The sequence below is a fragment of the Simochromis diagramma genome, unplaced genomic scaffold (assembly GCF_900408965.1).
Source record: "Simochromis diagramma unplaced genomic scaffold, fSimDia1.1 OVJJ01000176.1, whole genome shotgun sequence".
Classification (NCBI taxonomy): Eukaryota; Metazoa; Chordata; class Actinopteri; order Cichliformes; family Cichlidae; genus Simochromis; species Simochromis diagramma.
The window spans coordinates 3,376,188-3,391,521 of NW_024386892.1; the positions used below are offsets into that span (position 1 = coordinate 3,376,188).

Consider the following 15,334-nt stretch of genomic DNA (forward strand, 5'->3'; position numbering starts at 1 on the left):
AGTGGCCACTTTCTCATTACTTTCATATTTTTTTTTAGTAAGTATACAAAACATACAAGTTTCATTGTATAATTTTTCAAGGGATCTTATATGTGTTTCCACTCTTGTATGCTTTTCATACAAGTTTCATACAAGACAGATAAAAACTTTATAAGATTTATATATATCTTTTCCATATGGGTGCCCACAACGTTTTTGGCCTGCATAGTTGTGACTTCTTGAACCACAGCAGTAGGAGAGCTGAAACGATGCTCATTTATTTGTTGTGTAACCAACACTGATATGTTCTAAACTGAGGGGTGTAACTACGAAGAAGATTATTGGGTTAGTGAACTGTGTGGAGCTTAAAGTCATAATTTTCCATGTCACCAATGTGGCTCTTATTTTACAAGCTAAATCACCATGGCAACTGATGCTGAACACATCACCTGGCCAGGAGCAGGTTATGTTTGAATTTTCAGTTTAAAATTGTCTGGAAGCGCCAAGTTGTCAACGATTCTTTTATTTCTGGCATGTTTTCAGTGTGATATAGATTCTATATCTACTTACAAAGAGCGCTGAATGAAGCAAAAAGTAATGTTGCTGTAATGTTGTGCTTAGAAGTAAACAGCAGCATTGAGCGCGCTCAGACACAAAATCTTTCACTGCAATTCAAATCTCTGTGACACAAATCACCAGATTAATCAGTTTCTCCAATAATCTTCAGATTATTTAGCTGTTATATTTTATGTTCTTTGTAAACATTTAATTTCTTTTTAATAATATTTTACTTACTATTTTATCATCCTCACTTTATAACATCTCTAAATGGAGCGGGTGGCGCTCACGGGGATCATTTTGTGAAGAAAAAAAAGAGTCACATGATGCACGAATCGTCTTTCTTCAGTTGATAACCTGTCATCTGTTATCTGCTATCTCTGGGGCTTTAGGTTTTGCTGATCCAGCTAAGACAAAGAAAGCCTGGATATGTAGCTTTCCTTCGTAGTACACCCTTCAGGGTTAGTTCACGTTCAACAACCATATCTAAACCAGGAATAACAAACCAAAAAGTCAACTGCTGTGTTTTAGCTGTAAGTTCTAGTTTTAGTTCAACTCTTCCTTTAAAAAGCTGAAAATCAGATTTTCCGGGAAGCCCGATGCCCGACTTGGGGAAAACATGCTGGGACGTCCTTTGCAGTCTCTGTGTTGAGCTCATTATGGCCTGTACATAGAGTTTATTTCCAGTCAGATTCTTTCGGTGTAATCTCCGCGAGTCCTGAGAGGCCTGCAAAAACGCTTTTGTTCTGAAGATATTTTCAGTGTTTTGTGTTTTAAAGTGTTGTTCAGATCATTTCGTTCTGTTTCTGCAGCTTCCTTTCCTTTATTTAACTAAAGGCGTACTTTGCTGAAGCGCAGTGTCGTGGAATGTGACTGTGATATTTTTATAGTGTTTAAAAGAGAAAATCATGTCGATAATAGTGCAGCTCTTGGTCATCTGACATGTCTGTTTGAGCTCCTCAGCTGTTCCCTAAACTTTACCTGAATGTTTCTTTAAAAAGATAAAGCTCATGGTGCTTTTCCTGTTGGGACGAAAGCTTGAAGCAAACCATCAAACTCACTGGTTAAAACGGGTTTAACAAAACAAGATCGGACTGATAAAGCTGAAGCAGTGTGTTTTAGCAAGTATAGCAGTTAAATGCTGCTAACACACATGAGCTGTTAGCTTGTGCTGTACTACTAATCTTCTGTACATGCTAACTGTTAGCATCTACAGCTTCAGAGGTGACTAAACTCCAACATTAATCTGAATCAGTTTCATAAAAGTTGCAGGTTAAAGCCGTTTGTTACATCAGCAAGTGTGAGCACGTCTATAAAAGCAGACGGTTTGGCAGTTTGCAGATATGGGCTGCAGAGAAACTGCAAAAATCACAAGATACAGGCCTCGATAGCAGGTTAAAGGTTAAAGTTCATGACAGCTCAGTTAGCTACACACTGAACGGGTGCGGCTCGCTTGGAAGGGTTAGAGAGTTCAGAGAGCTGAGCATGAATGAGAGGAAGCGACGCTGTAAAGACGAGTGGGACAAAACTGCTCCACAGTGACGTGACAGACGCATGGAGTCACACAGAAACATCACCGCAACTCAGAAGGAGGCGCTACACGCCGCTGAATCAGGGGGTGGAGTTAGACTTTCACACTGCAGTTAGTTTAGTTTATCTTTAATAGATACTAACATGATGTAACGTGCCACATGCTTTTGTTCACCGGAGGCTGAATCTAATTATTTTAAGACCTGATCAGGACCAGATGATTTCTCATGTCCTGATATATGAAAATCCTAAAAAACATTTCTGCATCCAAACGTCACAAAAAAGCCAATAAACTGAAAGAGATGTACAAAAACATGGAGCACGGTTATAACTCCGAATATTGGAAAAAGTAAATACCACCATCATAGTGGACATGATGCAAAAACAGCAGTCACACGGGAAACTGTGGATTCCCTGTGACTGGTTGGAGTCTGGTTGGTGGAGGTGAAATCAGTCATAAAGACGATGCCACACCAAAGACCTCCCGTGATTGCTTTGGACATTAGCAGGTTGCCACTGTCACCTGTAGCTTGTGTGGAGGACGCTGACTTGTCTACAACTACACAAACAGGAAATGAGGAAGTGGTACTCTATCCCGTCTCTAAGTGATGAAGGATGGACCCTGCTTCCAAACTACTCTGTGTTTATTAAGGCTGTTGTATTTTTAACATGTTTTGTATTTTGTTCCATTCAATCTGAACAAAAACAGTCAGTGCTCACTGTCGGCCTCTCTCGGGTTTTATTACCACTGTTCATTTTAAAGCTCAGTTTACGATGTAACTGCAGCCCAGCAGCAGTATAGTAATGACTAACCTCGTATTGTGAATAACTTCTAACTCCGTTAAATGTAATAAATCCTGTTTTCATGGATGTTAAACGTCATTGTTACACCTGGTAAAGCAGCAACACTGATCATTTTATAAAAGATGAAAGAATTTCAACAGTTTGTGACTCTCAGTGATGCCGCAGCGTTCGTTTGACTTTGACCTGAAGCGGAGTTTGGATCTGGAAACGGCGAATGACGTCAGACTTAAAGACGGGATCGTTTCACTTAGAGAGGCGACTGCTTGAGGACATCGGCATCTGTCAGTGATCAAAGCAGTCGGGGGTTTTTCACCAGCTCGTCGGGGTCGCACATTTTTCTGAGCGTCTAGTTTCCAGGGGTCACACACGCCTCTGTAGGCCTGTGACATGACCCCGCAGTGTCAGTGCCCAAAATGGCAGAGGGTCATGTGGTGAGCAGTCACATGACTACAGAAACAGAATAGGAGGCTATTTTCTGTCAGAGTGTGTGGAAGAGCTTTCACTTCTCTAACTGATGCTTCAGCTGGTACAGATTTAGTCAGCAACACTGTTTTCTAGCTGCTGGGGGTCTTTGCTGCCCCCCCCCCCACACACACACACTCAGATGTTTGATTTGTTGTGTTAAACTTCCTGTTCTGATGAAGCGATGTTGGAGAGCGGGCAGAGCAGTTACTGTGGATCATTTATTTCAGTGTTGCTTTATTTTTCTAAATAAAATCTGTCATTCACCGTGATGCTCCGCCTCCTTTGTACCCCCATCACCATAGAGACACGTCACACAGCCAGGCCAGAGCTGTCAGTTTTCATATCAGCCATTTAATTTAATCAGTTTAATTAAACAGTTTTTCTTTAAATTTACAACTTTAATCTAAGAGTAAATGATCGTTACCACCATCACATGCAGTCCCTTATATTCTCAGGTCCTAAAATACCTTCATACTTTAATACAGCTTTTAAAATTTAACTTTATTTAATTTAAATGAATTTTTCAACTCGTTATTATCGTGTAAAAAAAGTGATTTCTGGTATTTGATAATAAATGTAAGCTATTATAAATGACGTGTTTCCCTATAATGCCACAAACATATCACTCATGGGCAGAGATGGGCAGTAACGCATTACACGTTACTGTAATCCGATTACTGTTTTCAAGTAATGAGTAAAGTAAGGGATTACTATTGCAAAAAGGTAATTAGATTACCGTTACTTTCCCGTAAGCACGCGACGTTACTGCGTTACTAAAACCGCGAGAGGACTTTGAGTGTCTTATGACAGTGACGTAAGCGAGCGCGACGTTCGTGACAACAGCTGTGTGCAGATCAACATGAGTGCGGGAGAGAGTATGAGCGTGCAGCGTTTAAAGCGTGGAAGTACTGACCTTACTTTGAGTTTGATTCCGTAAAAAGTGACAAAAACATTAGTGTCCATCGTGCGTGGGAAGAAAACTTCTTTTTACAGCGAAAAACCCCTAAACTTCCAAGCAAGCACCGAGTAGCTACGACGTAATGGGAAACTCACAGAGAAACTCGCGGATTCTTCCACTGACCGCGGCACACCTGCACCAGGGTAAACCTCCGCCTACCGCAGTCCTGCTTTACAGGTGAAAATAGAGCAACAGGACCGCTGAGTCTTTGACTTTATTTATTTTCTGCTGTGTTTTACTTGCATCTATTTGAAAGACTGAATGTAAACACAAAAAATATTTTATGTGCTGGAATGTGCAGAAAATAGGTTTAAATGTTAAACTAATTTCTTTCAGTCAGAGAATGTTGCATATAATTAAATTTTTGCTTGATGCATAAAGTTAAAAGATTAAAACTAATAAAACAAGTTTTAAAAAGAGACTTTTCCATTTGATTACATTTTTTATGATGGATTATGCAGAAAAAGTAGAATTGGGCTGAAAGATCTATCACTTTATCACCTCTTCAGGTTGTTACTTTAAAAAGTAACTAAGTAACTAATTACTTTTGAAAATAAGTAATCAGTAATTAGTTACTGATTGTTTTTTTCAGGTAACGTGACCAACACTGCTCATGAGTGATAGAAAACATGCCCGTCACAGGGTCGTCTCTGTTATACAGCCTGTGTTTAACGCTGCACACATTAAACATGTATTTACCACAGAAATGTGATGAATACACTTCACAGGCCTATAAAAACTAGACTGATTATAATGAAGGTATAATAATACAAAACAGGTCATTTCTCTAATTTCTTTAATCCCTTCATAATCCCGTTCAGTGTATTTGCTCGTTTCTTTACGGATATAATTAAATAGATGAACATGAACGCAGAGTGACGCGTTTGGCTCCGGATGCTCCTGTTTTCTGTGTTTACCTGGAGCTCTGCGCGGTTTCAGGTGCCTCCTGCCTCTTTAAATAAAATCCTGCTAATGAAAATCCGCTGTTAACACCCCTGCTGCCCTCCTCCTGCCCCCGGCCTCCCTGCTGCTCTGTGCCCGAGGAGCGGAGCAGGATCCCGTGATCGCGGCAGGCCACTCCGCTCGGTGTGTCGGAGCTGCACAGCGACGGCAGGTACCCGCCTCTCAGACCCTTTCCTCCCGTCTCCACCCTCTGCTTTCTACTGTTTAATCCTCCTTCTCCACCTCCTGCATCACCACCACAACCGGCAACAAGTCGCACCGCCCGCCGGCTCGCAGCTGCTGCGGCCGGTCACACCGACAGTTTCTCCCGGCTCACCGGGTCGGTGGGTGGGGTCAGCTCTCAGGTATGACAGAAGAGGAGCCTGAAGCCTCACCTGGTGGGTTTTACTTATTCTGAGGGTGTGCGTTAGGTTCTGTGCGCCGAGCTGGGCGGAGCAGAGAGCAGGTGGGCGGTGTCAGTCTGCAGACCACCTGAGAGCAGAAACCGGAAGCGTCGAGTTTAGGAAGAGTAATAACGACTTTGTGACGTCTGAGGCTTTTATTGGACTCAGATTTTAGAGCTTCATTATCTTGTTACGTTTGTTTGTGAGTTTGTCTTCACAAACAGGATGTAGCTGATGTTTACAGACACAGCAGGCTGTAACTCACCAGCTGACCTTTCATGTAAAGAGGCAGCTCCATTAAGAAGCTGTTTAAAATGACAAACTATTCACACATGCTCAGAGGTCAGCTGTGGCTCTATGCTGGGGGGATCAGTGTCACTGCTGTGGCTGTGGATGGTTTCCCCTCCGCTCTCATGCCTTCAGGTTGACTCAGTTTGTGTTTTAAACTCCTCGCTGAGGGTCAGCAGGGTTCGCTTTACACGTCCCTGCAGTGCTGATCCACAAAGCTTCATTTTAGTTCTGAGTAACAGAAGCCAGGCCTGCACATTAAACCCACAGCTCCTTATTTCTGGCTTAACCACAGACTGTATATAAAAGATGGTCACAGTAATTCGTTTCTGAACTCTTAACTTTGAAGCAGCCACAAAATGATCCACAGAGACCAAACAGTTTGTGTATCAGGCTCTAAAAAATGTTTGTTTGTGCTGGAAAGTTTTAACATGGGAGTCTATGGAGACTGACTCACTGCTGCCTCTGCTGGACGCCAGAGGAACTGCAGCTTTTGGGTGTTTCTCAGTGTTGGTTTAAACATTTACACTCCTAACTTAGACCCTGAAAAACCATTGAGCATGCGTTCCTTTTATGGATAAATAAGCGATCTTTTCTGACGCGTTTACGTGGATAACACTCATTGCAGTTTGTCAGTGAGATTTTAGTGATGATTGTTATGAGTCAGGACCAATGTTCCCTCTAATTTTTCATGTGTCTGAGCGAACACACAAACTACTTAAGCGTCCCTTGGTCCACTGTGAGCGACAGCAGACATGTGCACTGTGGTCACGCCGGCATCGAATCCATCCAAGTTACATGTTTATTAAAATAATCAAATTACAGCATTTACATTTATGTTAGACTACTTTTAATTAACTGCTTTAGCCCACTAAATCTTGTTCATGACCTGTGCAGTATGTTAACGCTATTGGAAGGAAAAACTAACTTGAACTCCAATTTTGAAAACACAACTTTCTTATTATTTTTTTATAAAGCTCTGACTTGTATGATGAGTCTGAGTCTGGGAGAGAGTCTGTAACTCTGTCTGCAAATACAGTAAATAATGACCAATGTTGGGCAATTAATGATATAGTTACTTCTTCAAAAAAGTAACTGAGTTATGCAAACAAAGTTTTTTGCAGCTGTTTACCTAAAAATGCAGCCAAGGCGTTTTTTAAACAAACATTTCAAACTATTTACAGAACAATCAGCTGTTCTGCATCAAATCTGATGCCACACAAATTATTTGTGCCGCTGCAAAAAATAATTTCTGTCCACTATGAGATGAAGGAGAACAACAGCCTGATACCTGCAGGCCTGACAGCAGCAGATGTGTCACTGCTGTAACACCTGTAACACTCAGCAGGCGCCTCATTGTTCTGACACACACAACAAAAACTATTGACTACACTACACACTAACTACACACTAACTACACACTAACTACACACTAACTACACAAGATTTGTGCTGAACGTCGCAAATCTCTCACATCTCAAACACGCCGTCACTCCTAAAACTTCCCCCTCCCTAAACAACTAAATGCCATGTTGCCATATCATGTTTTGATTGGTCCACATGGTACATTTTTCCACCAATAGGAAAGGCTGGAGGGGGGCTGTTTTTTCTCACAGGATTTCGAGCGTTTTCCTTATAAAACGCCGTTTTTACCGTTTCTTCCTGCAGTAAATATAAACAACGACAGTATTCAGGAAGAAAACCAAACACTGCAGATATTTTATCATGACTCTGGTTTTACGTGGCCGATCAACACAGTTTATAAACTGGTATAAAGTCCACACTTTGTCCGTCAGTTGTTCCGTCTGTCCTGCTCACATCTCCAATGGTTGTACACGTTGTCATTAACGTGGCTTCACTCCACATCAGCCGCTTTGCTAAAACACCAGTGTCGGCACATAAGGACGCTGCCATAGCCTGTCAACCACGTGCATTAGCTGCACGTGCGCACTTAGAGGGAACATTGGTCAGGACTGTTATAGATGGATGGTTTGTGTAATACTCAGATACTGTGGGAGAGCTCAGTAACAATAAAAGTTTCTAAAACCTTAAACAGCTCCGTCCCAGTCCACTCTGCCTCTCAGAGTCTAAACTTAGCCGGTGATATAACAGGCTCAGCGCTGCTCTGGGATCAGCCTGTCAGTCGGTGCAGAGGGCCGATCGCCCCCAGCCTGTGTGAGCAGTGAGGGCTCTGCATCTCTGGTGGTTTTTGACTCACTGTTGCTTGGAGAGAAGAGCTGCTTTTTTATCTTCCTGTTAATGAGCAGGCGGTGCTGGGATTCAAACCCACGATCTCCTGTTTAGCTGGCTAGCGCTTTAACCACAGTGCCTCACTCCATCTGACACGCACCTGTTAGAGGGGCGTCCACAGGTGTGCTCGGGGCGTCCACAGGTGTGCTCGGGGCGTCCACAGGTGTGCTCGGGGCGTCCAGGTGCTCGGGTACCTGGGCTGTTTAAAGTCCTGCAGCCTCCTCAGGTGTTTGGAAAGTTCACAGACTTTATCATATTTAATGAAGACCACATACAACACACGGAGCACCACCTGAATTAAAAACGTGAGATTTATAGGTGTGACTCTGCCCCCCAAATTACACCTACAAACAGCATTTCTGGTTCCCAGTGTGCGCACTGACACCACCCTGCCCACCATCAGGCAGAAGGTGGTGTTACCCCGATAACATCTGACCCGTATGCTCTCGTGGGCTTCGTGTGTCGCCTTTAAAAACACTGAATGTGCTGATTCAGACTCACTTTGTTGGGCTTCTCATTTTTTCCTGTCAGGTTCCCTCGTGTGTGTTTGCTCGTCTCTGTGATTGTTTCTGCAGTTTTTGGCTCTTTCTTGCCTCTCTCTAGTTTTTGTGCTAATATTTGTGGATTGTTGTCTTTTGGGGGTCTGTTTGTGTGTCTTTGTAGCGGTTTTTGTCCCGTTTTGTCATTTTCCACCTAATTTGAGGCTTTTTTGTCTCTTCGTTATCATTTTGTGTCTTGCGTCTCTCTAAGCTGTCGTCCTCTCGAGGTCTATTTGTGGCAGCTGAGTCCTGTTGTGGTCATCGTGCTTCTCTTTGTCGGACATTAATCGTTTACTTTTGAATCTTCGTAAAGATAAATTTCATCTGATGTTGAGAGGTTTTATCTCTGTGTGATTACTTTGCCGTTCTTTGAGGTTATCGGCTCTGTTTTTGGCTGCACTGGCTCTCTGTGGCGGTCATGTTTGTAGTTTTCTGTAGGTGTTGGAGTCCTTTAGGCTGGGGTAAACCTGAGGACAGTCCTGACAGGTGGACACTTTTCTTCTGGGTCCACGAGGCTCAGAGCGTTCCCCTGACGGGTGAAGTCGGGCTCGGGCCTCGCTGACGCCTTCGGCAGCGACCCGTGGAGGGATTTGAACCTGCTGACCTTTAAGCTATCAGTGCCACTCCACTCGTGGCCTTTCTGTTTGGGCTTTATCGCCACCGAGATAATGAGACGTTTCCTGACGCTGCCCCTGATTGGATGCGTGGGAGACCCTGGGCGCTGCATGATTGAGGGGGGCAGTGAGGAGGGTCTAGAAGAATCTGCTGGTCTATATTAGCCGCTGTGAATCACGGCGAGCCTGGCATACCGGGTGTCCCCTTTCACGCCATATAAGTCCACCCCCCTCCTTTCCCTGCAGACCCCCCTGCCCTGCCTCACCCCGCCTCACCCCACCGCCCCCCCACAATGCCACACCACTGTCTGAGGCTATTCTTAGGCTGTCACTTCAGCCCGTCCGAGCAGGCAGGTCCTCCTCTTTCTCCTCTCAGCTGCTGCGACTCGTTCTCTTCCTCTTCGGTTGGTGCATTTCACTCATTTTTCTTTCCTCCGTGATTGCTTCACCTGCTTCACGCCCTCTCTCTCTATCGCCTCTCTGCTTTCAGAGCCGTCCCGTGTCTCCTGCAGCTGCCGGTGGGTTTTGTTCCAGAAACTCTGCTCTGACTTTGAAGGATCTTTGTAGTTGTGTGGAAGAAGAATGAGCACCTACACCGTGTCGCTGCCAGGCCCCGGGCCCTGGGGCTTCAGGCTGCAGGGGGGCAAGGACTTCAACATGCCGCTGACCATCTCCAGGGTAGGAAATCGGACAGGAAACACACTTTTTCACCTGCAGCTTCGCCCAATTTCTGTGTTTGGCTGAAAGATGTGAGTCTCTGATATCTGTGTCCCAGTCTGAGTCCTTAGTGGTGTTACAAAAGGGAATGAATCTAGAAAGACGAAGCTGGGACGGTTTAAGATGCAAACCATTGTTGCATGTCCTGCCTTATTTCCTGTCATCTGTATTCTTTCAAAATAAAGCTCAAAATTCCCCTCAGCATTGTTACTGAAACTTTAATGATTAATATTTAAAATCCGAGCTGGTGTGAGCCTCGGGTCTGTTCGACGTGCTCATGAGTCATTAAACTCAACCTGCTGTAGACTAATTCCATTTCGAGTCCAGCTGAGGAGACGTGGCTGCTTTGGGACATAATCTCTGATGTGTGGCTGATTTCTTTTTGAATCAGTGAAGCCCGTCGACCCCCCCCGGTCAGGTAGGGAGGCCGAAGCAGAGGTGGAGGCCTGAAACTGGAGCTGGTGTTGCTTTCGGAGCCTCGCCTCTCTGGACAGATGGAGAGACGAAGTTCCTGCAGCTCCACTGTAATCTGCTGGTGGGATGTTGATGACCTTTGACCTCTGTGTCGGGTTCTGTTTGGTGATTTTGGATGTGATGCCTGATGTGTTGGGACAAAAGCTGTGGCTGCAGCTTTGTGTAGCCTCTTGTTGGCAGTGAATTTTGGCAGTTTTGCATTTTTCAGGTCACGTTGCATCAGTGCTGATTGTTTTTGTCCTCTTGCTGTTATTTGGTGTCTCTGTGGGTTGTTTGGGTTTGCAGTGCAGCTAGTCTGCATGGTTTTGGAGATACTGAACAACTTATTTCTGTAGTTTTGCATCTAATTTTAGTTTCTTTTCCTGTTACGGTCATTAAATGTCTCTCTCTCTGGTATTTCTGCCTTTTGGTGCAGTTGTTGTGTAGTTAAATTCTTTGGGTTTCTTTTCTTTTTAGTGATTTTGAGACTTTTTGTGGTTGCTAAATTCGGGGGTTTGTTTGTGTTTTGGGTCTTTTTAACGTTTTTTTAATTGTTCAGTTGTTTTTTGCATCTGTCCTGGTTCATTCAGGTAATTCTGTGTCTTTTGTCAGGTTGTAAGTCGTCTTTTTGCAGCTCAGTTTGGCAGTTTTGTGTCTTTCTTGTAGTTCAAGCCTCTGACCCTTTCGGGTTGTTGTGTTTCTGTTAGTTTTCTTGTGCGTCTCTTTGTGATGGGCTCGGGTTCATTTTATGTTTCTTTCTTTCTGATTTGCAGTTATTGTCCAGCCGACTTTGGTGGTTTTGGACCCTGAGCTGTGTTTACTGGGGTTCATATATGTTGCTGTACTTTTATTCAAACTGTTTAACTTGGCAGGATGTTCCAGATGTTCATGTGAGCCTCTGTTCCACACATTTAGCCTACAGATGTTTTGTGTTGTGTTTGGGTGCTGCTGCTCTTCCATTGTTGTTCACTGCATCTGTAATCCAAGTCTCTGCTGGCGGCTCCACAGTTTCCATCATTGCAATCACCTTAAACCGAGTCCTCCCACAGGAGAGACAGACGCAGGTCCCCACAACATGACTGTGAACAGATTTAGGAACCTACAACAGCAGCAGTGATAAAAACGCACACACACAGACACACACACACACGCTGTGAGGACTCATTCATTCGGGGACGGCCGACCTTCAGCGCTCCCCCTGCTCAGCTGTTACACTCATCAGCCTCTGTGAGCGCGCTGTTTGTTAACAGCTCCACGCGCTTTACGCAGCTCCTCCGTCAGGCTGAGAAAGATGGAGGTCCTCTTTGAGATACTAAACCATGTTTAGTCGTCCAGAACAGTCACAGGGCTGAAACAAAGCCTCACGATTCAGAACCTTTTTAGTTTTTTATTCTTAAATTGTTTCACTTGATGATTGAAGTGAGACCTTATGTCTGTGTCAGGGCAGCACTCGTACAGGAACAGTAAATCTTGTGTTCCTGGTTCGCAGAGCTGTTTTTGGCCCCGGGTTTTGCCTCTCAGGTTGCGCCTCGCTGACGGAGTTGGTGGGAGGTGTTTCCACGTTGCCGGAGACGAGCCAAAAATAAGACTGGAGCAGAACCTCTGTCTGTGTGAGAGTCAGCGACCGGTTTAACCCCGGAGAGGCTGGCAGGACCTCTGCTCCTCGCTCTGGGATGTGACAGTCATGTTACACCAACCATACAACCACACAAAAAGTTATGAATGAACTGTGGATTCATGAGTATTAACAGACTTCTGCTACATGGACCTCGTTTCACCTCTAGTGCCGATGATGCTCTACGTGAAGAACTGAGAACGAGGACCTTCCTTTTCCATCCGACCCTCCAGTTTCTGCCTGATTGTCGGCTCGGATCCAAGTTCACGTCCCTGTCAACGTTTTCCGTCCTGAGTCGGTTTGTAACGACCCTGCTGCAGCCTGCTGCTGCTCCATCAGGACAGGAAGTCAGATGGAGCGTCTTCCTGTTCCTTCCTTTCACAATAAAAGCCCTTCACAGTGACTCCTGCACATGAACGTTGATAACCGATTCTGTGGTTAAAATGAAATGCATCTTTACTTTTGCTGGCGGATCATGTAAAGCAGCTCCGTCGGCCAACGCTGCCATGATTTAGACATGTCTGCTTTCCCTTCTCACTGCTGCTGTAGGCCAGACACACTTGCATCCTGTCAAATGCTCAACAGACTTAAACTAATACCAGTGAAGAAGGAAATTCAGCAGTGTTCATATTCCCATCATCCCTCTCTGCTCGCTGGTTCATTGTTCAGAGCATGAGGTTCAGGGAGCGGCGGTGAAGAGGTGGGATTTACAGGCAGACGAGGCTGAGTTAGATCCAATCTGCTGCTCAGCGCTCAAAGAGAATATCAGCAGGGTCACAGGCTCCTCCCCATCCAAGCTTTCCTTCAAAGCCCGACATCTCTCCGTCAGTGTTTTGAGCTGCAGAGCTCCAGAAGGAATGAAATGCATGTCGCTGCACCGGCACAGATGTGGATTAATCCGCTGCTCAAAATAGTCCCCAACAGATGCACCCTTTCCCCTGAACATGAGTGAAGTGTGGGTCAAACAGGTCCAGTGTGACTCTCACTTGGATTATTTAAATAGTAACGACTTCTTACTTTTTAACTGGATCACAGACCAGCTCATGTAGCAGATAACTGCCATACAGTGTGTACCACAGTGTGTACCACAGTGTGTATCACCGAGTGTACCACAGTGTGTACCACAGTGTGTACCACAGTGTGTACCACCAAGTGTACCACAGTGTGTACCACAGTGTGTACCACAGTGTGTACCACCAAGTGTACCACAGTGTGTACCACAGTGTGTACCACCAAGTGTACCACAGTGTGTACCACAGTGTGTACCACAGTGTGTACCACCAAGTGTACCACACCGAGTGTACCACAGTGTGTACCACAGTGTGTACCACCAAGTGTACCACAGTGTGTACCACCAAGTGTTGTACACAGTGTGTACCACTGAGTGATGTCACAGTGCCGGACAGTCTGCATGTTTCATCCCTGATTGGTTGAGAAGCTGCAGGAGCTTCACTTTAAGCTTTGCTGCTTTAAGTTAAAAGGATTTGTAATGAATCTTCTCCATCTCAGAGTTCCTCTGCGCTCTGTCGGAGCCTTGTTTGAATATATTTAGAGCCAAATGACTTCAGTCCTTCCTTCGGGCCAGCAGCGGCGATTGTTCTGAAGTCGTGTCTGGGAGTTTGGGACGATTCGAGGCTGAAACAGTGGCAGCTGGTGGCCTCTAAAGGACCAGCAGCAGAGAGGAAGTGTTCACACGGAGCAGGATTCGTGCCGCTTTAATCCATGGAAACGTCTCTGCGCAGTTTGCACACCCTCTAAAAGTTTCCAGTTTTGTTTTACAGCCAACATCTCCAGGTCATTTCCACTGTTTTTATCCTTTGAACGTTTTTTTAGTATTTTACAAACAGCATCTCTGATTTAGGTTATTTGGAGTGAAGGATTTATGTATGCAATAGGTGACAGATGGCGTTTAAGAAGCCCAAATGTTCTGCAGATTTTAGCCAATATTTCTAATGTCATCCTGTCCAGGTGACAGTCTAGTAACAGCAGGATATGCACGGACACACTGCAGGAGCTTTTTTCAGTGTCAGGCCAACGCTGTCTACATCATCCAGAATCTAGAACATGATGGGTTTCATTTGTGCAGCCCAGAGATAAAAGCTCATTCAACCTGTTTACCAGCTCTGTTGTAAAGCATGCTCTACTGGGATTTGAACCCAGGCGCTCCTGTTTACGAGACAGACGCTTCAACCAGCTAAGCTGCACACCTCCTGAGGGCGCTGCAGCTTCTTACAGCTGAGTCCTCCTGGCTGTGAGGTTGATTTAGAGTTGATTTTAAAATGCCGTCAAGATTTCTGCTTTGCTCCTTTGACTTGAAAACAGTGTCACCACCTCGAGGGTCTTTCTGTCCAAACCTTTGCACAGCAGCTCTTTGTACTGTTTACTATTAGCACAGAATCATCAGCACAACCACATCAAAGGAGTTCAGATCAAATATGAAGAATGCGAAATCTCAGTGTACACAGATGATGTTTTAGTATACGTAGCAGAACCACACTCGTCAATAAGAAAGTTAAAGAGTCTGATCTGTGGATTTGGTTACTCAGAGTATAAGATCAACACAGACCAAACTGAGGAAAGGTTCATAAACAAGAACATTTGTCTCTTTGCTTTCATACAAACACAAAAGAATGTCTTATTCATCTATAGCTACAAAATCTATTAAAAAAACTTTTTTGTTGTGATATATTTTTCACACATGTGAGTTTGTTTGAAAGGCAGAACTAGAGATCTCCTGTTTACGTCATCGACTCCGAGTCCGTTTGTGGGATTGTCCCCAAATGTTGGGAAGATGAGTTAGAAACACATCTTTAAATGTCTCTCTGAGCAGCTAGAGGTGTGTTTGTGTGAAAGCAAAGAGTTTCTTCTTGTTTTGAGGCATTTCTGTTCTCAGCTAAAGAAATAACCAAGATGGCGGCGCGTGAACAACGCAAGGCTCAGTGTCTCTCTCACGCTTTAAATCCTGTCTCCCCCCCACCCTGGACCCCCACCAATTCGCATACCGCCAGAACAGGAGCACAGAGGATGCAGTCTCCATCGCAATGCACTCTGTCCTCTCACACCTGGACAACAACAACACCTACGCCAGAATGCTGTTTATAGACTTCAGTTCAGCGTTCAATACAATCCACCCCTCACAACTCATCAGGAAACTGACAGACCTGGGCATCAGTTCCCTCATCTGCAAATGGTTACTGGACTGACCAATCAGCCCCAAC

General features: G+C 44.6%; 1 protein-coding gene across 1 annotated transcript in view; it reads left to right on the forward strand.

The window, feature by feature from the left end:
- The first annotated feature begins 9,243 nt into the window (after positions 1-9,243).
- Positions 9,244-15,334, forward strand: part of LOC120734875 (LIM domain-binding protein 3-like) — a 51,046-nt gene continuing 44,955 nt past the window's right edge. The window contains exons 1-2 of the mRNA XM_040033956.1: positions 9,244-9,735; positions 9,822-10,009. Coding sequence (XP_039889890.1) covers positions 9,914-10,009 — 96 coding nt within the window. The 5' untranslated portion in view covers positions 9,244-9,735; positions 9,822-9,913. The remainder of the gene's footprint in view (positions 9,736-9,821; positions 10,010-15,334) is intronic.